Raw genomic sequence first — 24,376 nt, forward strand, 5'->3', positions numbered from 1 at the left:
TCTTCATTTGCTCCTGGGGTCCAGGAATTACTAAAGGTGGCAAGAAGTCGGCTCGCCGGGATATTGTGGCGGTTGGACGACGCCACCCAGCTGAACACCTGAGCCCTAAAATCACACATCAGATGTTTCTGTTATATGTGTTGTCACCTGAGATAAAATTAAGGTGAAATTTAACAATGCATAAGGATTTATGCACTAAACTACACTTCTCTTATAATGGTGACCGTGACAGGAAGAGTTTACTATATTACATGAAGTGGTGTTCCTGTACAGCTTGTTGCCAAGACTTCAATATATAGCCGTTAGGTAATATCACATAATAATTTACATCACAGTAAAAATACTTACGCTTACAGCATGTTATGATTCACAGTTAGGGTGGGGTAAATGCAACATTTGGTGGTGTTTCATACAACCATAGTACATACAGGTACAATTATGAAGGCCATATCTCTAATGGGAAGAACACGCTAAGGCTTGGAAATTGGAAGTCTGTCCTTAAAAATGATGATAGCTAAATCTGAAGTTGAGGATAATAAAGTGAATAAATGGGTATTATTCTTATAGCGCTAAAGTGGTAGATAAAGATGTTGGAATGGAAAATAAAGTCGATTAGAAAGAAATTAAGGAAAAGGAGGAATTGTAATAATAAACAGACATACATGAAATAAACATTTATGAGGAAGGTGACAGAATAAATGAGATGAAATACCAGTGAGAAGACAGTAGTCGAATCATAAAATGAGAGTCTATTAAGCAGTTAGGATATGCTCAGAAGTGTCGCATGAGAGGCAGCGGTTATGCATAGGCAAATACAAATAGAGAGTAGAGGATCCCTTATATGTTGCGGGAAACGTAAGTAGAGAGTGAGTACAGAACTTAAAAGAGGTTGGAAAAATTCGACGTATCATGTGAAGTGAAAAAAAGATTCCCACCAACGATTGACTAATTTTTATTCAAACGTTTAGTTTACTGTCTGTTGAAACTGTTTCATATTGTACTAATCTACGTAGCTATGTCCTGAGATCTAATGCAAAATTTGAACGGATAAGAATCCGATATCTCTGCTTAAAGAAAACTTTTGAAAGTTAAAAGTGAACATTTTACACATGGTAACAAGTAGTATCACATTTACATATCAGGCATTAGTACTATTAACAATGAATTCAGCGTATCTAAGTTTCGTAGTAACGCTGAGTGAATATAACACTATAAGTGTGTGCCAACGGGAGACAGTAGTAGAAATAAAAACCAAACATATATTCAGAAGCTTTCTCATGCCAAAATTAGACACAGGAAAAACAGGGGCTATCAATGGGCAACCAAAATCAGTAACAGGTAGCGACGGAAATAGTCAAAAATGCTATGCCTAAACTGAGAGACTGTAGAGGAAAATGATATCCTACAACTACTAAATGGAGGCGACAGATTTCAGAGACATGAGTTATTAATCAGTCGATATTGTTTCTTACTTATGACGTAGCTATATAATATATTAATTTCATTGTGAAATTCATTCATGCACTGGCTTATACTTAATTTGACAGCACCCTCGCTGACAGAATTTGAAATAACATTGAACTTAATAAGGAATATATTTATTATATTTAAAGTATGAATAAGTTCATATAATAAAATGCAGATTGTTTTCTTTGAGCCAAAACATCAGCTGAAAGATGTATGAAACATATTCGTTTCTAATGTATTAACACTTCACAATACTAAAACATCTGTAAGTATCTAGCTACCCACCCACATGGAGCACGACGTACTTGAGATAGAAAGCTTCTGCGGCGAAGTCCACGTACGGCATTCTGTCACGCCTCATGAAGAGCGACGAGGCGGCTATCTGGATTTCCTCGCGCTGCATCATGCCTATCACACCGTCGAACGTCCCGTTAGTCTGCCACCCGTAACTGTCTGTGTAGTACACCTCCATTCTGGAAAATATCACGAGGTAATAAAATTTATCAGTAATAATAGCTGTGGATGATTTTTTAGCACCGTATTTTTTCATATTTCATTACGGAAACTTTTGCATCAGTATATAATTTCTAAAATAGCAGTGCTTTCAAATTACCGGATAAACATTTCATTATACTTCCATTAAATTTTAGTTACAAAGTGTACTGCAAGCAATTTGTATGAAAATGGCCTCTACAGGTAAATATGTCCCCTGTTTCTTATTTTCGACTACCTTCGTACATTACAAATATCATCTCAGAGACTTAAAAGTTTCGTGATGTCAAATACCCTTTGGCTTTACGTTGTTCTCACTTTGTTTAGAAGTATCCAATGGTGAAACTGTTTACTGTTATTAAACTACTTTAAGTAGCGTGTGAAGGATAGTGTACCTTAGGTGTTGCAGAAGTGGGTCTGTTTATTGAATGGTGTCCTGTGTAAGCGGAATCGCTCACTTAACAGAGTTATATACTGTTGCATGAATGTGAGATTGCACTGCTTTTTGTTTCTGGTCTCAACAGTGGGCCTGGTTTGGCGCACACCAGCACACTGCGGGTATTGCGCAGAAGTGAGCTTGAGGGTTAACTGTTGCCTGGTCCCGTGTAAAGAAGCCGCACCAGACACGTGCATTTAATGAGTAGTATCGTTCATGTTTTACGTGTAGGGCCTTCTGTGTGGTAGAGGCGCACGATAAAATAATTTATTATTATCACGAAAGACGTTTTGTGGATGCTGTAAAATACACTCAGGTGACAAAAGTCATGAGGTACCTCATAATATCGTGTCGGACGTCCTTTTTTCCCTACACTGTGCAGCAACTCTACATGTCATAGACTCAACAAGTCATTTTAAGTCCAGTGCAGAAATATTGACCCACGGTGTCCCCGATGCAGGATTTTGTGTGCGAAGTGACTTGTCGATCATGGCAGATAAAATTAGATGGAATTCATGTCGGGGTATCTGGGTAGCCAAATCATTCACTCCATGGTCCGTTGACAATGCCTACTGTCATCCATAGAAATCCAGTCTACATTGGTGATGAGGTGGAGCTCGGCAGCTGTCACATAATTTTGAAACTTCATTGTACGTGACCACCATCTGTTTAGTTTTACGCTCACTGCTATGGGTTTCGATCAGTAGACCGTTATCAAGCCGAAGCCTAAGGACAGACAAAATCTTTGAACTGCACAGGTCACAATATGTTGACAAAATAAAAGTTACGGAGTTAAATAACGTAGAAATTACTGACAAGGCGTAACCAGCTGGTTACTACAATATTTGAAGTTAACAGTTTTAATGTAGGAAGATATACATAGCTTCTGTTACAATTAATGATCTCCAAAAGACGAAGATATGTAGAAGACGCACTCAAGCCAATCATAAATTTTAAACTGAAGAAAATTGTGACGAACTACTAGTAAAACAAAATTTTTAACGGAAAAGATCAAAGACAAATTCCTATGAACATTGGACAGAAATCGTTAGGGGGTGTCTGCAGCTGTAACATTGACAACTACACTTGCATGTGAGATCTTTGGAGTACTTTGGGCTATATCGTTTTAACAATGATGTAAACATCGAAGAGACTTAACGAAAAACGTGTTTCACAAACGGTGTCAATAAAGCATAATCTTAAAAACGCATGCAATGAAGTGACATGTGTAGTGAAGGAAAGCTTTACAAAACAAGAAATGTCAAATTAATAAAAAGTGAACAAGAAACAATCGAAATAACCACCATTAAGGTTAAGTGTCATGCATGAGTTAATATGTAGGAACTAGCGATTTTTAATCATAACAACCAAACGAGCATGTAAACAGCTGTAGTGACAAGCTGGTTACGCGTTGTCGGTAATTTCTACGTTATTTAATGTAATACTTTTTATTTTGTCAGCGTAATGTGACCCGTGCACTTTAAAAATTTTGTCTGTCCGCTAGGCTTCGTCCTGATAATGGTCTATTGATCGAGACCGGTAGCTTTGAGCATGAAAATAAGATGAAATATCGATAATTATCTACAAGAAAGTTTCAAAAAAACCTATCGTTGAATGGCTGCAGATATCTCCGAGTAGCCGAACATAACAATTTCAAGTCAATTATCTCTTCAGTTTGACCATAGGACCCAGTCCATTCCATGTAAACACCGCCCAAATCATTATGGAGAAAATTTTGGAGGTTTGCGGTAAGGTCTCATGGGACCAAACTGCTGAGATCATCGGTCCCTAAGCTTACGCACTACTTAATCTAACTTGGACTAACTTACACGCCAAGCACATCACACACTCCCATGCCCCAGCGAGGACTCGAGCCTCGGAGGGGTGGAGCCGCGTGCACCACGACAAAGCTCCTAAGACCGCGCGGCTACCCCGCGTGGCCCACTATGGGGCCACCACCCGCTTGCACAGTGTCTTTTTCACAGCTTGGATACATAGTTTTGTGGGTCGGCGTCGTACTCGAACCCTACCGTCAGCTCTTACCAACTGAAATATGGACTCATCCGATGATGCCACGGTTTCCTCCTCACCTAGAGTCCAACCGCTATCGTCACGAGCCCCGCAGAAGATCTGCAGGCGATGTCGTGATGTTAGCAAATATATTCGTATCAGTCATCTGCTGCCACAGCCCATTAACCTCAAATTTCTTCGCTGTTCTACTAGATACGTTTGCCATACGTCTCACGTTGAATTCTGCGGTTATTTCAGGTAGTTTTGCTTGTCTATTAACACTGACAACTTATGCAAACGCCGCTGCGATAGATCGTTAAGTGAAGGGCGTCGGCTATTGCGTTGTTCATAGTGAGATGTAATGCCTGTAATTTGGTGCATTCGGTACACTACTAATGCTGTGGATGTAACGATTTCCAAATGACCATTCCGAGTTCAAAGTCTGTTAATTCCCATCTTGCGACCATACACATGTTGAAAATCTTTTAAGATGAATCACCTGAATGCAAATGACACATCCGCCAGTGCACCGCCCTTTAATACCTTGTGTACGCGATACAGCCACAATCTGCATATGTGCATATCGCTAGCCCACGAACGTTATCACTTCAGTGTAAATCTAGCTTTTGTTCCACATTAGTTTGCGTTATGGGTTCACCTGCGACCATCAGAGATCTTTCCTGAACATGGTATCAAAGGATCCTACCAGTAAAGTGTGTGAGGCCACTCCCTATGTAGCGTGCCCGGGAAGAGGAGAATGAAGATGATAATAAGCGGGACGATAGTAGGACAGGAGCTTACAGTCTTATAAACTATGTCAGCTAGAGGCTTGGCTGTTAATGACTGGACGTAAGGCCGTGAGCACAAACTTGCATTTGAAGAGACTTAAAAGACCTGTGGGAGTTCCTCCATTTAGTACGTACCCTTCTTGTAACATGCTGCCGCAGACTTGTAAATAAATGGCAATCTTCTGTGTATTTATTATTCTCTGGTTCCCGCTGAAGATGTACGTCTAAACACTCGAAACGCAAAGCGACGAAAATTAAAGCTCAGGAAATTGATCAATCATAGGATTTGTTCTGTGTCTTCAGTCTAACATCCAGAAAATTCAGGATTGGCTAGTATGTATGAGTGAAAAGTTTTTCTTAGAAATTTGTATATTTATATTTTCCTCTTAAATTATTAAATGTGGGGAAGTTTTAAAACTCTAGACACATCCGAAGGACTGAAGAAAATCAAATCATCATATAGCCATAGTAATGTGAGTTTTCTGAATATAAACTAAATCATATGAGTTAATCTGTGTATGGTTTACTCAAAAATCCCGCGGTCAACCCCGACTGTCACTCTTGTCCTGCGGAACAAAGACATTGAAATGACATTTATGTCAATTCTTGTCACCTATCATAGTCTGAATAAATTGCCTCTAGTCAGAGTACAAATAGAATTACTTATTTTGGAGTATATGAAGACGTGTAACATCAAATTAAATGTACAGGGCGGAGAGGGAATGTCGATAGGGTAAAGGAGGTGGTCGTTTCAGGGGCGGCTGAAAGTCGTAATTAAAAAAAAAAAAAACAAAAAAAACAGCATTTTTGCAGGTTAGGGTTCAAAATGGGACCCTTCAGTAAAGCTGGAGTTATTCCACACGTTAGTCTCCTGCACTACAGTGCGGATGTCAATTTTTAAAAGTTTTCGAAAGAAACAGTGATATTTTAGGCTGAATAAGGAAGAAGAGGACGAGACCGAGGTGGACACAAGTTATAAGAAAGATGAGGTATGTTCTCTGAAATTTCGGACAAACTGCTGGATTTCAGCAACCTGAAGCACATTCCTTCGGCGCAGAGTCTTCTGGCCACATACAGTTGTATACTGGCCAAAAGACACTGAGCTCGCCTGTTCAAAACCACGCCGGCGCACGCATTACGTATTGAGGTGTCACTGCGCAAATGTTGCTGGAGGGCATGCGAGTCCAGTACAGGTGTGTTAGTTTCTGTGAGTGCCTTCCGTGATGAAATCCTGCTTAGTTGATATAATTTCGATCATTTCAACAGAGCAAAACCGCAGCCCAGTGCCGGCTACACGGAGTACGAAGTTTTTCGGTGACAGGATTCTATACATTATTTAACTGGAAACCGCAGTCCCGATTTATATTGGTTGTAGGCAGTCCTATTTCCACTGATTCATTGATATCAGTGGTCCAACTGTTTGAAATATGTTCCATAATTTTTGTCTCATTGTATTTCATCGAATGACCGGTGTAAATGTTGTGTACTGCGATAGCGGATTTGCTGTGCATTATTTGCCAAGTGTTTACTTTCACACATACGGTATCTTACAAACACCTACGATGAGCAGCTCTAAGTTCAATTTCACAGACCCCATAAGTGCGCAGATTTTTGATGGATGTCGAAAGATCACTTGAACACTACGTTTTCTTACTCAGGCTACTTTCGCGGAAACATTTCCAATATATGAATGGTAGCCCGTCGATTTGAAGGCCTCATCCTGTTCCTTACTGTGCCTTTTTTACGTCTGTATCTGCTGAGCTGAATATCCGTTTTCCAGGAACAAAATTTGGAGCTGTTCCAATTCCACTTCTCGGTTATAGGCATGTACAAGGCATTGTCGAACGCCCATTGTGGCATAGTTCACCATTATACAGGGACAGACGCAAGTTATAAGACAGAGGCAGGGGGCCTATCGATATCTGCCCTGTAGAAGAGCTAAAGCACAGGAGTCTAAGGGAGATTCACGAGTGTCTCTCTGCAGGCAGGCGCAGAAGCTAATCACATGGCCTCTTTTCCACGCGCCCTGTTGGCTGTTAAAGGAACACTGTGTTAGGCTATGGACTCTTGGGCCAGAGATCCACGACACGACAACTACCAGAAAGAAGTGCCAGTCATTACAGCGGTGCCAGTGGTACTGGTTTTTAGTTGGCAGTCTAGTGAGAAGTGTTGGCCAATGTGGTTGTATTCCAAAATCGGCACAGTCATATCAGTTGGTGCAGTGATATACACTTGAGTGCAAACCCTAAGGACGAAAGCTATTTTCACATGATGTGACACTGCCATGTAACATAGCTCAGCGTCTGATAGGCCATCAGTGAGAGACCACCTCATGTTCCTGCTGCAAATAAGGCGAGTACACCATTTGTTGTATATTTTTACGAGGTTCCAACAAGAGCGTCTTATTTATTTAGAGATACCTGTATAGTTACTAGATTATTTTTGTAATTTCTTTGCTGTTCGAGTGCTTACTAGCCACAAGGTTTTATTTTAATAACAGTGTAGCGTACTGTACCACCGTTGCTATCGACCCTTATACCAACCCTTGTATTGTACAGGCTTTTGTTTGTTTTGGTTAATGTAGCTCATTTTCGTTTAGACCGTTAGTGAGAGAGCACTTCGAATTCCTGCTGGTAATAAGCCGAACACACCATTCGTTTGTTGCATATGTTACGAGCTTCAAACAAGAGCGACTGCAGTAATGGAGAGGGACTGTGATTGCCATGTACAGATGCGAGCTGAGTTGGCGACCCTTCACTCACAGCTACAGGCTGCATTGGCTTCCTTCACACATCTTCCGGCTGCTGCCTAAGGCCTTCACTGGGGGGGGGGGGGGGGGGGGGTGGCGTCTGACGCAGGGATGGGAGAGACATTGAGCATGTCCCACGTGCCCCCATTTGGTCCACTGGTGTGGCTGCCCCAGGTACTGTCTGCACTGAGGGTGACACCTCACTTGTGGTCGAGTGGGAGATCATTCCGAAGTCTGGCAGGCAGTGAAAAACTTTCTGAAGGGCCAATCGTAGGGCGTTATCTGTGGCTGACGATGTCTCTGGGCTGGATGCAGTCGTCTACCCTCTTCCAGAGGAAGCTTCTCGGCCCACAAGGTCTGTGTGTTCACAGAGAGTGGGTTTACTGGTAGTTGGTAGCTCCAATGTTAGGCGCGTAATGGGGCCCCTTAGGAACATTGCAGCCAAGGAGGGGAAGGAAGCCAGTGTGCACTCTGAATGCGTACCAGGGGGAGTCATTCCAGAGGTGGAAAGGCTGCTTCCAGGTGCCTAGGGGAAATGGTAAAGACTGCCAGTCTTGCTTGCGAGATTAAGGCGGAGCTCACCAACTGCAGCATCGTCGATAGAACCAACTGCGGTCCTTTGGTGCAGAGGCGAGTGGAGGGTCTAAATCAGAGGCTCAGACGGTTCCGTGACCGTGCAGGCCGCAAAGTCCTTGACTTGTGCCTGCGGGTGGTGGGTTTCCGGGTTCTGCTTAACAGATCAGGAGTCCATTACACACAGGAAGCGACTACACGAATAGGGGGGGCTGTGTTTAAGGGACTGGGCGATTTTTTAGGTTAGAGGGCCTCAGGGAACCACACAAAGGGCGCCTGTCTAAAACGGGGCAAGTAAAACACAGTAAGATAGTTGTAGAAACGATCGGTATTGTAGTTGTACATTATCGTAGCTGGGATGGGAAAGAACCAGAGCTCCAAGACCTAATAGAAAGCGCTGAAGCTCAAATAGTTATAGGTACAGAAAGCTGGCTAAAGCTAGAAATAAGTTCTGCAGAAATTTTTTCACACGATCTAAAGTGTTCAGGTAGAATAGATTAAATGCAATTGGTGGTGGAGTATTTACAGCTGTCAGAAGTAGTTTGCCTCGTAGTGAAATTGAAGTACATAGTTCTTGTGAAATAGTATGGGTAGAGGTTATATTTGACAATCGCACTAAACTATTGATTGGGTCGTTTTACTGACCCTCGACTCAGAAGACATAGTTTCTGAACAGTTCAAAGAAAACTTGAGTCTCATTTCAAATAGGTAACCCACTCATACAATTATAGTCGGTGGTGACTTTAATCTACTTTCGATATGCTGGAAAAATTATACGTTTGAAATCGGCGGCAGGCATTAAACGTCATCCGAAATTGTGCTGAACGCTTTCTCAGAAAATTATTTTGAACAACTAGTTTATAAGCCCACTCGAAGCTTAAATGGTTGCCAATGCATACTTGACCTCTTAGTAACAAATAGTGAGTATCGTGCAGAATACAGGGATTACCGACCACAAGGCAGTAGCTACTAGGCTGAATGCCGTAATTCCTACAACCATCATAGATAAACGCAAAGTACGAGAATATCTATTTACCGTTTTAAGAGACAGTCTGCAGTTCTACCGATCTGATCATGTAGCGTAGAAAAGTGGTGGAATGATTTCAAAGGGAAACAATCGAGAGCAATTGAAAGATATATACGTCATAAATTAGTAAGTGATGGTACTGATCCCCTATGGTACACAAAACGGGTCAGATCGCTGTTGCAGAAGCAGCGAAAAATGCGTGCCAAATTTGAAAGAATGCAAAATGCCCGAAACTGGCAAAATTTTGCAGAAGTTCGAAACATAGCGCGTTCTTTAATGCGAAATGCTTTCAATAGTTTCCACAACGAAACTCTGTCTCGAAATCTTGCAGAAAACCCAAAGAGATTCTGGTCATACATAAAGCACACCAGCGGCAAGACTCAATCAATACCTTCACTGCGCGATAACAACGGTGAAGTCACTGAAAACAGTGCCACTAAAGCAGAGTTATTAAATAATCCTGAATTCCAATCAAGAACAACTGCCAAAATGAAAAACATAGAAGTAGATCTCCTCTGTGTAACAAAGCAGCTTAAATCACTTAATAAAAGAAAGGCCTCCGGTCCACATTGTATACCAGTCAGGTTCCTCTCAGAGTATGCTGATAAAATAGCTCCTATTTAGCAATTATATACAACCACTCTTTCACAGAAAGATCCCTGCCGCGCGGTCTGAGGCGCTGTACTCATGGACTGTGCGGCTGGTCCCGGCGGAGGTTCGAGTCCTTCCTCGGGCATGGTGTGTGTGTGTGTGTGTGTGTGTGTGTGTGTGTGTGTGTGTGTGTGTGTGTGTGTGTGTGTGTGTGTGTGTCTGTGTGTGTGTGTGTGTGTGTTTGTCCTTAGGATAATTTAGGAAAAGTAGTGTGTAAGCTTAGGGACTGATGACCTTAGGAGTTAAGTCCCATAAGATTTCACACACATTTGAACATTTGGAGGATCCGTACCTAAAGACTGGAAAATTGCTCAAGTCAAACCAATACCCAAAATGGGAAGTAAGAGTAATCCACTTAATTACAGGACTATACCACTAACCTCGATTTTTGCAGCGGGGTTTTGGAACATATACTGTATTCGAACATTATGAAGTACCTCGAAGAAAACGATTTATTGACACGAAGTCAGCACGGATTCAGAAAATATCGTTCGTGCGAAGCGCAATTAGCCCTTTATACTCATGAAGTATTGAGCGCCATCGTAAGAGGGTGTCAAATTTTTTTCCATATTTTTAGATTTCCGTTCCCCACAAGCGTCTTCTAACCAAACTGCGTGCCTATGGAATACTGCCTGAGCTGTGCGACTGGATTCGTCATTTCCTGTCAGAAATGTCACAGTTCGTAGTAATAGACAGAAAGTCATCGAGTAAAACAGAAATAATATACGGCGTTCCTCAATGGTGTGTTATAGACCCTCTATTGTTCCTAATCTATATTAACGACGTAGGAGACAATCTCAGTAGCCGTCTTAGATTGCTTGCAGATGATGCTGTCATTTACCGTCTTGTAAAGTCATCAGATGACCAAAACGAATTACAAAATGATTTAGACAAGATATTTGTATGGTGGGAAAAGTGGCAATTGACCATGAATAAAGAAAATTCTGAAGTTATTCACATGAGTTCTAAAAGAAATCCGCTAAATTTCGATTACGCGATAAGTCACAAAAATCTGAAGGCAGGTGAACAACCATTTAGCATTTCCTATGGAAATTCCTTTAAGAGTTATTTCTGAAACCGTATATAACTGGCTATTTACTGAGATATTGACCACATTTGTAAGCCAAACGAGTTCCTCAGGCAATGTGACGCAGGAAAGGTAATTGACATAGAGATGAAAAAGTATGGGCTACAAGCTGGAACCTTGTGGAACACAATACGTTTCCAGTAGCATGACACAGCTGTGTCTCCCAGAAGACATGATACATGCCCGAAACCATTTCACAAAATTTCCCGAAACATTAGGACATTCTAACCTGCTTGAAAGGTTGCTGTGATTTTCATTGGCAGGCACTTACGGCAGAGCACAGGTGCAAATGAGATACGAGAGATGGTCTTGTGTTCATTGCCAGCCAATGCTGCAAATAACCGTTTATGCTTGCTAGTATTTCAGCATCATTACGCCAGTAGCAGAGACTGCATATAGTTATACTTGCAAGGCGTGCGCACACCGACACTATTCCAGTTTCATTGCCAAAGCACTGCGCGTGCACTTATATGCAGCATTTACGACACGGCGACGTACGGCGTATCTCAGGTCTTGGGAAGCACCGTCATAACCCGACTGGTGGCGGTGTCCGGAATGTGTAAATAAAGCAGCAGCGTATAATAGCCGGCGCTTCCCGTCCAACGTTCATAGGCGTCATTAAAAAGTTAATCAAATCAAAAGTATATCTGATTCGAACAATAAAAGGAATTGCGTGGCTACATTCCGAGGCTTTCTCAATTTATGAGATACTTCCACTTCCCTTGTATGTTGCCCTATAAAAGAATTTTTATGCACCGGCATAGGGAGCTGTTTGGATCTCAGCACGTACTTAATTTCTGCTCTGCTGGCTTCTAGAAGGTTACAGGAAGGGCTGATTTTTACGACGAGACTGATATATTACAACGAGTCATAAACTATGGCCTAGTCGTAGAGCAGTCTTTCGCACTGGTATACTGCACGCTCTCCACCCCCTCCCCAGTTTCCCACCACCCAACCCCTCCGCGTCCCTCCTCTGCTGCATGGTTCTTACGGTATGCATTTACCAGGAAAAATTTAGGTTTGCAAATCTTAAGCGTTTTGAAAATACAGGGTGTCCCATTTATCTTGACCACCCTAAATAACTGTTTGTCCAGATGCAAATTACAAAATGTTTCAATCAAATGTTCTTTAACCGTCAGGGGACATCAGTCAGCATGATTACCTTCGTTGTAGCTTTGTTTTTTTACAAAGGTATGAACAGCGGGATGATTTTTTTAATTGGCACCCTGTATTTTTTAATCGGTAATTCATTTCCTCTATTAAAGACCTATTAAAAAATGTACAACAGTGTACCATTCACTGAAACACAACGTTATTAATTACATAACACAACACTGACTTTGTGCCCGGGATCACAAACTTGTCCACTTGCTGGAGTTGTGAGAAAACAAATGAAAACCAAGTAAAAACATAGCACAAAACTGACTTTGACTGTGCCCAGGAGTAGAACATTCAAAGGTTCTCACAGTAGTAGCCCTGGACACCGATTCACTGGTGCATTCGTTGAATTAAAGAATTATTTACTGCTTCCAGTGTTGCCTGCTGACGAGAATTACAATCAATCACGATACTTTCCTACATGTCCTCTGGAGTTGTTGGAATATCACGATACACCACTTCTTTAATGCACACCCAAAAATAAAAGTCTAGAGGATTTAAATCCTGAGACCTAGCAGGCCAAGTAACACGTCCTCCTTGACCAATCCATCTGGCAGGATACCTTCGTTTCAGAACACGACGTGCACGCAAGACATTATGTGCTTGACACCCATCGTGTTGATACCACATAAGCATTCTTAGCGGCACTTCATCCAGAAGAGGAGGAAGAATTCGTCTGAGGAAGTTGGCATACGCTGTGCCGTTTAGACTACCATTGATGAAATAAGGGCCAAGAATTGTAGTACCAAGCAACCCACACCAGACGTTAACTATCCATTGACACTGACGTTCCACCTGTCTAAGCCATTGTGAGTTGTCGCTGGACCAATAATGCATGTTCCTTGTATTTATCTGTCCTTCGTCTGAGGAGGAACATTCATCGGTAAATAGAACAATAGAAAAGAAGTTCGGGTTGGCGAGGATTTGCTGCTGTGCCCACTGACGGAATTGTACACGATTCTGGAAGTCATTCACACGCAATTCTTGATGTAGAAGTACATGGTGAGGATGGAGCCGGTGACGTGTAAGAATACGATGTGCACTGGTTTCAGGAATGCCAATCTCGTGTTCAAGCTGTCGTGTGCCCACATGTGGATTCATAGCAATGGAAGCGAGAACAGTAACTTCGGGCAGCTTCGTCTGTGCGAGTGCTACGACAATTACGTTGTCGTGGGTTGAAACGTCCAGTTTCCTGCAACGTCTCAACAAGACGAAAAATTATCCGTCGGTAAGGTGGGTTCTTGTCACGGTTTTCGCTCTCTGTACAGCTCCGCTACTTGCGTAGCATTTCACCTATCTTCAACAACAACAACAACAACAATAAAAGGAACGTTATGTCGATGCAGTTTGTAGGAAGGGCAGCCTTTACTGTATGAATGCTCTACTCAACAGTATTTAAAGGGACTAAACTACTCTACTAAATGCACCCGTATGTAAGAAAGCAGAATTGCAATTACTGTCAGCTAACTTACATTCCCCATAGATGAGTAGCATTTCTACCTTCTCTTCGTTGGTGTACATTCTACTCACATAACTCTTTAAATGGCGACGGTTGACAGAATGACGGGTCTGCAATCTACTTATGTTAGCATTTGTCCTCTGTCGACGTCAGCAATTGGATGTATTCCATTATCCCGAGTATTCGCACTAAACGCTGGGAGCGTCAACGTCAATGTTGTGTTATGTAATTAATAACGTTGTGTTTCAGTGAATGGTACACCGTGCTACATTTTTGAATAGGTCTTTAGGAGAGGCAATGAATTACCGAATATAAATACAGGGTGCCATTGAAAAAAGTCATACTGCGGTTCATATCTTTGCAAAAATCAAAGCTACAACTAAGGCAATCATACCGATTGATTTCCCCCTGAGGATAAAAGAACATTTGTTTGAAACATTTTGTAATTTGCATCTGAACAAACAGTTGTTTACGGTCCTCAAGGTAAATCGGACACCCTGCATATCATGTTTTCCTAGATCACTGATTATTCTTTCAGAGAAGAGGTTATTGGTATTTTTTGTTAACTCTACACTATGAACGATTCAGATATAGAAATTTCACTTTAAGTGAATTGTGGCCAGCTTGTTCAACGGCGGTGCAAATTGGTCTAATTTATGGCTGTAGATATGGTGCAATATTCGTGTTGTGAACGATTCCGGAATTGAAGCACATCTTCAAAAATGGTTCAAATGGCTCTGAGCACTATGGGACTTAACATCTCAGGCCATCAGTCCCCTAGAATTTAGAACTACTTAAACCTAACTAACCTAAGGACATCACACACATCCATGCCCGAGGCAGGATTCGAACCTGCGACTGTAGCGGTCGCGTGGTTCCAGACTGTAGCGCCTTGAACCGCTCGGCCACCATCGGCCGGCGAAGCACATCTTCATAAACGAGAAAGCCGACCACTGGTACTGTACTCAACACTGAGGTACAGGAGGTGGAAATACACAGGGTGGTCCATTGATAGTGAGCGGCCAAATATCTCACGAAATAAGCGTCAAACGAAAAAACTACAAAGGCGGAAACTTGTCTAGCTTGAAGGGGGAAACCAGATGGCGCTATGGTTGGCCCGCTAGATGGCGCTGCCACAAGTGAAACGGATACCAACTGCGTTTTTTTTTTAATTGGAATCCCAATTTTTTATTACATATTCGTGTAGTACGAAAAGAAATATGAACGTTCTAGTTGGCCACTTTTTTCGCTTTGTGATAGATGGCGCTGTAACAGTCACAAACATAATGGCTCACAATTTTAGACGAACAGTTGGTTACAGGTAGGTTTTTAAAATTAAAATACAGAACGTAGGTACGTTTGAACATTTTATTTCGATTCTTCCAATGTGATACATGCACCTTTGTGAACGTATAATTTCTGAGAACGCATGCTGTTACAGCGTGATTACCTGTAAATACCACATTAATGCAATAAATGCTCAAAAAGATGTCCGTCAACGTCAATGCATTTGGCAATACGTGAAACGACATTCCTCTCAACAGCGAGTAGTTCGCCTTCCGTAATGTTTGCACATGCACTGACAATTGTAGTGTAACGACGTAAGTTTTGTATAAATGATTTTCTTTTGATATATGACCATGTGCAGACTTCGTCACCTACGTCAGTTACAACACACTTCAAAATTATTTAAACTCTTTTAAAATTTGTTTATCTGCCTCGTGATGACTGGGTGTTGTGTGATGTCCTTAGGTTAGTTAGGTTTAAGTAGTTCTAAGTTCTAGGGGACTGATGACCATAGATGTTAAGTCCCAGGGTGCTCAGAGACATTTTTTTTTTAATTTGTCTCTGAATGGTTCTTGAACGAAACTGTAACTAAAACATCATCATTTGAGTCGTATGCGCAGAATTACGTCACTCAGGCCATTTGGTTTGCGCAAACTTTTTCAATTTTTAGAAGCACGATGCAACAACTCGGTTTCAGGATCTTCTGCTGCTCTTTGGCTGTCGACGCGCGACGTATAGTGGCCAGCAATTTTCTCTCTCTGGTCCCGGCAGCGAAGATGCTGTCTCCGTTCTTTGCGCCGCCCTCTCCTTACATGAAACACAAAAAATAAATACAAAACTTCAGACAATTCACAACCATTACAAATATTACAAAAATAAATAAAAAACTAAATTAAACTTATATTCACCTGCAAACTGGGCTGACACTGGTGGATGGGTGACGCTTCAATTTCACGTCCCACTACACAATGCGCTGACGCATGTTGCCAGGCGTTGTCGGTGGATCACGATAGCAAATATCCTTCAACTTTCCGCACAGAAAGAAATCCGGGGACGTCAGATCCGGTGAACGTGAGAGCCATGGTATGGTGCTTCGACCGCACGCGATGTATGTGCCGGACATCCACCATGTTGGAAGTACATCGCCATTCTGTCATGCAGCCAAACATCTTGTAGTAACATAGGTAGAACATTACGTAGGAAATCAGCATACATTGCACCATTTAGATTGTCATCGATAAAATGGAGGCCCATTATCCTTCCTCCCATAATGCCGAGCCGGCCGAAGTGACCGTGCGGTTCTAGCCGCTACAGTCTGGAATCGTGTGACCACTACGGTCGCAGGTTTCGAATCCTGCCTCGGGCATGGATGTGTGTGATGTCCTTAGGTTAGTTAGGTTTAAGTATTTCTATGTTCTAGGGGACTGATGACCACAGCAGTTACGTCCCATAGTGCTCAGAGCCATTTGAACCATAATGCCGCACCATACGGGTCACGTACTTATACGTTTGTGACTATTACAGCGCCATCTACCAAAAAGCGAAAAAAGTGGTCCAACTAAAACATTCATATTTCTTTACGTACTACACGAATATGTAATAAAAAATGGGGGTTCCTATTTTTTTTAAAAGCAGTTAATATCCGTTTGACCTATGGCAGCGCCATGTAGCGGGCTAACCATAGCGCTATCTGGTTTCCCCCTTCAAGTTAGACAAGTTTCGTCTTTGTAGTTTTTTCGTTTGACGCTTATTTCGTGAAATATTTGGCCGGTCACGATCAATGGACCACCCTGTATATTTCCACCTCCTGTACCTCAGTGTTGAGTACAGTACTAGTGGTCGGCTTTCTCGTCTATGAAGACGTGCTTCATTTCCGGAATCGTTCACAACACGAATATTGCACCATATTACAGCCATAAATTGGACCAATTAACACCGCCGATGAACAAGCTGGCCACATTTCACTTAAAGAGAAATTTTTGTATCTGAATCGTTCATTGTGTAAAGTTAACGAAAAATATCAATAACCTCTTCTCTGTAAGAATAATCAGTGATCTAGGAAAACATGATACACAGGGTGTCCGATTTATCTTGAGCACCCTAAACAACTATTTTTTCAGATGCTTATTTCGTGAGATATTTGGCCCGGTCACTATCAATGGAACACCGAAAACCAGTTACCAAGCGTAGTGCGGTGTAACAGAACCGTGGGCAATCGAAACACCTCAGAATTTGTAAATATAGGTCCTGTACAAATTTCAAGGGAATGTTAGGCCATTCTTTCTGTGCACTACTGAGACATTCACGTAGCGATGATGTAGGTAGCTAGCGATTCCACAACCCTTCTGTCTAAAGCCGGTCACAAAGGTTCAATAACATTGAGATCTGGTCACTGTGGTAACCTGAGGAGACGCGACAATTCCATCCTCTACCGTGCGAGCTGTGTGAACAGGAGTCGTGTCACAGCTTAGCCAGTGGGTAGTAGCATGGGATGGAACTAATCACCCAAAAAACAACATAATCCATGTCGGTAATGCGACCTTGCGGAGTAACCACTGGGCTCATTGGATGCCACGATATGGCTATCATTATCATCATCTAATACCCGCCATGTCTCACTCTTGGAAGGAAGCAGTTGGTAACGTGGGCGTGGGACAGTATACGTCAGACATAAGCTAGGTCAGGTGTTGGAAACCTTATTTAACAAGATCATCCGACCAAATGAGCTTCTTCCATTACTCCATAGCCTGGGCCTTATTGCTTGGACACCAAGTTTTTCTGTTACAGGAAATTGGAATTACAGTTTGCCCTGAAACTTCCAGCTTATGGAGCTCCCTTCGTGTTATTTTAATGATGACAGGGTCCGCTAGTGGGACATTCAGTTATGCAGCTGTGTTCATCTTATTTTTCGTCGCAGTGCTCTTCAGTGACTGTCTGTCATGATCATGCACGTTCCTGGATAATGTTTTTGTGCTTTCCTTGTATACGGTATAAATTTTCGCAACAGTGCCTGTTTGACGCATCAATCACTTCGGTTCCTTTGGTTATGGAAGCACCAACAATTGGAGCCCCAACACTTTGCCCACTTTCGAATTCACTTAGCTACGACATAAAGCACTCACAACTCCAAAGAAGACTGTTCTGACCTCTATTAATATTTGCGACATAGAACAACTCACCCCGGAAAATATTACCCGCAGTCGGCAACGAAACGTCAGAAAGAAGTAGTTTTACAGATCGACCACGGCCTCCCAGCCACAAAATTTTCAACTAATGAAGACGCCGGCCGTGAAAGTCTACACGTTATGATTAGAGGATGTTTGATTCACCTCTGGGAACTTTTCATGCTCAAAATTTACTTCTCCCCGTCTGACTTTTTTATGCACAATTTTTCTTGATTATTTATCAGACTCTTAGCAGAAAGTTTGTGTAATGATTATTTTTATGCCTATACATTTTGATCGCGTATAGTGCATCTCATTACGTATTCAAAATATCGCTATCGTACTTACGAAAACTGGCAAAATCTTTCATTAATTACGGAGCTCCCTCACACTCCTATTATGCACTTCAGTTTTGGTACCGAGTTACCCTATGATGATGAACCATGTTTCTGAATACTCGGTAATCTCTCTATCCATTAGGATAGAGTGGCGGGAGGGGTTCATCAGTCTTCTGACAGGTTAGATGCGGCCCGCCACGAATTCCTCTCCTGTGCCAACCTCTTCATCTCAGAGTAGCACTTGCAGCCTACGTCCTCAATTATTTACTAGATGTATTGAAATCTCTGTCTTCCTCTACAGGTCTGCCCTCTACAGCTCCCTGTACAACCATGGAAGCCATTCTCTTGTGTCCTAACAAACGTCCTATCAGCCTGTCCCTTCTCCTTGTCAGTGTTTTCCGCGTACTCCTTACCTCTCCGATACTGCGTAGGCCTTCCTAATTCCTTACCTTCTCAGTAGGCCTAATTTTCAGCATTCGTTCTGCAGCATCACATCTCAAATGCTTCGATTCCCTTCTATTCCGGTTTCCCACAGTCCATGTTTCACTACCATACAATACTTTGCTCCAAACGTTCATTCTCAGGAACTTATTCCTCAAATTTAGATCTATGTTTGGGACCAGTAGAATTCCCTTGACCAGAAATGCCCTCTTTGCCAGTGCTAGTCTGCTTTTAATGTCCTCCTCGCTCCGTTCGTCATTGGTTATTCTGCTGCCTAGGTAGTAGAGTTCCTTAACTTCATCTGCTTCGTGACCATCAATCCTATATGTTAAGTTTTTAGCTGTTCTCATTTCGGGTACTTCTCTTAACTTTCGTCTCTCTTCGATTTATTCTCAGTCCTTATTCTGTACTCATTAGACTGTTCACTCAGCAGATCATTTAGTTCTTCTACACTTTGACTCAGGATAGCAATGTCATCATCGAATCGTATCATTGATATCCTTTCACATTGAGTTTTTATTCCACTCCTGGCCTTTCTTTTATTTCCATCAAGGTTTCGATGTACAGATTCAACAGTAGGGGTGAATGATTACGTCCCTGTCTCAAACCCTTTTTAATGGGAGCACTTCGTTCTTGGTCTCCTACTCTTATTATTCTTTTTTGGCTCTTGTGGATATTGTACATTACCTGTCTCTTCCTATACCTTACCCCTTTTTGCCTTAGAATTATGAACATCTTGCACCGTTTTGCTTTGTCGAACTCTTTTTTCAAGTCGACGAACCCTATGAAGGTATCTTGCTTTTTCTTTAGTCTTGCTTCCATTATGATCCGCAACGTCAGAATTGACTCACTGGTGCCTTTGCCTTTCCTAAAGCCAAACATCGTCATCAAACAAATCCTCAATTTTCTTTTCCATTCTTCTGTATATCATTCCTGTAAATAAGTTGGACGCTTGAGCTGATCCTGCAATAACTCTCGCACTTGTCAGCTTGAGCAGTCTTTGGAATTGTGTGGATGATATTTTTCAGGGAGTCAGATGGTGTGTCGCCGGACTCATACATTCTCACACACACCAACATGAATGGTCGTTGCAACTTCCCCCAATGATTATAGAAATTATGATGGAATGTATCTATCCCTTCTGCCTTATTTGATCTTAACTCTCCCAGAGCTCTCTTAAATTCTAATACTGGATCGCGTATCTCTTCTAAGTCGATTCCTGTATCTTCTTCTATCACATCAGTCAAATCGTCCCCCTCGTATAGGCCTTCAGTGTACTCTTTCCATATATCCGCTCTCTCCTGTGGATATAATAATGGAGTTCCCTCTGCACTCTTAATGTTACTATTGTAAGCGTATTTTCATATCGCTGGCTCAGTCGTGGAGTACCTTTGCGGGCAGCCGCGTCTGGAGAGAATCGAGCACGGGACACGAAACTGTTATGTTGTGTAGTGTGTAGCTCTGCATGCAAGAAGCATTGTTAGTATTCAGGTTGCAGTGTTGCTACAAGTGCTACTACAGGAAAGTGATTAAATATGGAAGTAATTCGGAGGAAAGTGCGTCAAGATGTAATGTTATGTACATAGTTCCGCGTAGTCAGCGCGTACACAACTTTCCCACTAGAGCGCGCCCCACTAAGCACAACAGCGCAGGAGCAGCGCTCGTCCGTCTCCGCTCTACGAGATGGCGCTGTCTTAGAGACGGACCAAATTCTGCTTCCGCCGATCCGCGTATTAATATGTAACGCAGCCAATGAGATTGCTACTAACGTAGAAACTTTTCTCCTCGCGGATCACACTCACGCAGTAATACCTGAACGCGCGAGGTATTATAACGAATGTACAGACCTCCGATTAGTCAGTCTGCATTAGTCTGCATCAGTCTATAGTCAAGTTTCAGTCTGCGCCTAAAAGATTACCATATTCCTGTACATAGCCATGAAGATAAATGAACAGACACTTTGTCAAGTATCAGAGATGTGTGAGAATAAGGTTAACGTACCAATACCAAAGGAACTTCAGATTGTCAATTGTAAATAGCATCCAGAATTAAGTTAAGTAAGGTTTATGATTGTTATTATTTTAATAAATGTGTGTGAAAATTAATCAAGTTCTGTTTAAAGTTGGTCACCGTCAATCTTCTACTCTAAGTGTGCAAGTGGCATTTCTATCTTCCGACCTAACGGCAGAAGATAAACACGCCACGATAGGACCACGAGACATGTTGCTGACACTTGCCTATTTCGTTACAGCGACAAGTCAAATAATCTGATGGTGTGTGTACCGAAGGTCTTACACTACGCACACCACATGTAATTAAAAATGAGCAGTGCCGCCGATAACGTATTTGTGTCTCCTCTCATTGCGTGTCACACAGTATCAATCATCTGCGCCGTGTTCGGTCTGCCAGAATGAACTAATATGAATCACTAAAAATTAGTTACCATAAAAGAGTGCAGTCAAGTGCCAGTGTCTTGTAGCGAGCGTGAGAACGTGAGTTCGGTCATCGCGTTTCCGCATTATCAACAATCAGCCGCGCCGCGACGGTTACGCGCACGCTCGTACAAGTGAGGACTGAGAACTGAAATATTCGCTTTACGAACAGTGTTATATCATTACTAGTGACAAGGAGAACTATTACCAGATATCTGTATGTGTGACGAGCGTAAGAACTTTCGTTCGATCTTTCGGCTTCCGCATCATCAACAATCACCCGCGTCGTGTCGGTTACGCGTACGCTTGTCCGAATGATCTTTTTGGACAGTTTATCATCAAGATTGTTAATTGGGATAAACATTTACGATTTAGTGTGTAAACAGTGCAACTTGTGGTTTCCATATCGTCTCACAAGGGAACCTCCCCATCGCACCCCGCTCAGATTTAGTTATAAGTTGGCACAGTGGATAGGCCTTGATAAACTGAACACAGATCAATTGAGAAAACAGGAAGAAGTTGTGTGGAACTGTGAAAAATAAGCAAAATATACAAACTGAGTAGTCCATGGGGCACATAAGCAACATCATGGACGAAGTGTGCTTAGAAGCGCCGTGGTCCCGTGGTAGCGTGAGCAGCTGCTGAAGGAGGGATCTTTGGTTCAAATCTTCCCTCGACTGAAAATTTACTTTCTTTATTTTTGCATAGTTATTATCTGTCCGTTCGTTCATTGACATCTCTATTCACTTAATAAGTTTAGTGTCTGTGTTTTGCGACCGCACTGCAAAACCGTGCGATTAGTAGACGAAAGGACGTGCCTCTCCAATGGGAACAGAAAACATTTGATCGTAAGGTCATAGGTCAACTGATTCCTCCACAGGAAAACACATCTGATATATTCTATACGACACTGGTGACGGCATGTGCGTCACATTACAGGAATATGTTGTCGACCCACCTAACTTGTACACTTGGCGAATGGGTAAAAAGATTCTTCTACCTTGCCCGATTTAGGTTTTCTTGTGGATGTGATAATCACTCCCAAAAAGTGATGAAAACGTAAGAGTTTGTCACATAAACTGAAAATAAAAAATTAAAATTTACACTTGATGGAAAATTTGAACCTAGGACCTTTCGTTTCGCAGCTGCTCACGTTACCACAAGACCACGACGCTCTTGCGTTACTATCGTCCTTATTGTTACTTATCTTCCCTTGAACTACTCAGTTTGTATATTTTGCTTATTTTTTCACAGTTCTACACAACTTCTTCCTGTTTTCTCAATTGATCTGTGTTCAGTTTTTCAAGGCCTATCCACTGTGCCAACTTACAACTAAATCTGAGGGGGGTGCGATGGGGAGGTTCCCTTGTAAGCACAGATCAATCGAGAAAACAGGAAGAAGTTGTGTGGAACTATGAAAAAATAAGCAAAATATACGAACTGAGTAGTCCGTGCGCAAGACAGGCAACATCAAGTGTAGTGTGAGCTCAGGAGCACCGTGGTCCCGTGGTTAGCGTGAGCATCTGTGGAAAGATAACTTTCTTTATTTTCGCAATGTTATGATATGTCCGTTCGTTCATTGACGTCTCTGTTCACTGCAATAAGTTTAGTGTTTGTGTTTTGTGATCGCACCGCAAAACCGTGCGATTAGTCGACGAAAGGACGTGCCTCTCCAATGGGAACCGAAAATATTTGATCGCAAGGTCATAGGTCAACCGATTCCTCCACAGGAAACACGTCTGATATATTCTATACGACACTAGTGACGGCATGTGCGTCACATGACCGGAATATGTTGTCGACCCACCTAACTTGTACACTTGGCGAATGGGTAAAAAGATTCTTCTAACTTGCCCAATTTAGGTTTTCTTGTGGATGTGATAAGCACTCCCAAAAAAGTGATGAAAACATAAGTGTTTGTCACATAAATTGAAAATAAAAAGTTAAAATTTTCGTCCAAGGAAAGGCTTGAGCCAAGAACCTCCTGTTCGGGAGCTACTCACGCTAAACACGGGACCATGGCACTCTTGAACTTAATCTTACTTTGTTGTTGCATATCTTGTGCATGGACTACCTATTTTGTATATTTTGCTTATTTTCTCATAGTTCCATACAACTTCTTCCTGTTTTCTCGATTGATCTGTGTTCAGTTTTTCAAGGCCTATCCACTGTGCCAACGTATAACTAAATCTGAGGGGGGTGCGATGGGGAGGTTCCCTTGTCAGAATATAGATGTTCATACCTGACATGGGACAGTGTTGTGTTTTAACGTTGAGTGGCTCCCCTAAACCCGCTTGCATATTTAGATAGATAATTTCAGGCAAGCCAACAGCAGTGTGGAGCAGAACAGTACCACCGCCGCGGGATTATCAGGTACGTGGTGTGGACAGGGGGCACGGTCCTCCTCAGGGCACAGCGTCACTTGATGCCGATATGGAGGGGCATGCACACCGCTCTCCGGGCCGCATGTCAGTTTCCGAGACCGGAGCCGGTACTCCTCAATCAAGTAGCTCCCCAGTTTGCCTCACAAGGGCTGCGTGTACCCCACTTGCCAACAGCGCTCGGCAGACCGGATGGTTACCCATCCAAGTGCTAGCCCAGCCCGACTGCGCTTAACTTCGGTAATCTGACGGGAACCGGTGTTATCACTGCTGCGAGGCCGTTGAAAAGGTTTATAATATATGCTGTTTAACCATGTATGTATCATTTCGAGCTACCTCCGAAGGTCAAAATCGTCATTTTCACGAGTCGCTTTGCTAAATACAGCACAATACTATACAATGTTTATCAGTAAACTGAGGTAATTAATAAATTCTT

At 42.3% G+C, this 24,376-nt stretch overlaps 1 protein-coding gene across 1 annotated transcript in view; it reads right to left on the reverse strand.

The window, feature by feature from the left end:
* LOC126456647 (ionotropic receptor 75a-like) overlaps positions 1–24,376 on the reverse strand; it is a 198,854-nt gene that overhangs the window by 82,168 nt on the left and 92,310 nt on the right. The window contains exon 5 of the mRNA XM_050092393.1: positions 1,773–1,940. Within this exon, the coding sequence (XP_049948350.1) occupies positions 1,773–1,940 (168 nt within the window). The remainder of the gene's footprint in view (positions 1–1,772; positions 1,941–24,376) is intronic.

Source organism: Schistocerca serialis, chromosome 1 (assembly GCF_023864345.2).
Source record: "Schistocerca serialis cubense isolate TAMUIC-IGC-003099 chromosome 1, iqSchSeri2.2, whole genome shotgun sequence".
Taxonomy (NCBI): domain Eukaryota; kingdom Metazoa; phylum Arthropoda; class Insecta; order Orthoptera; family Acrididae; genus Schistocerca; species Schistocerca serialis.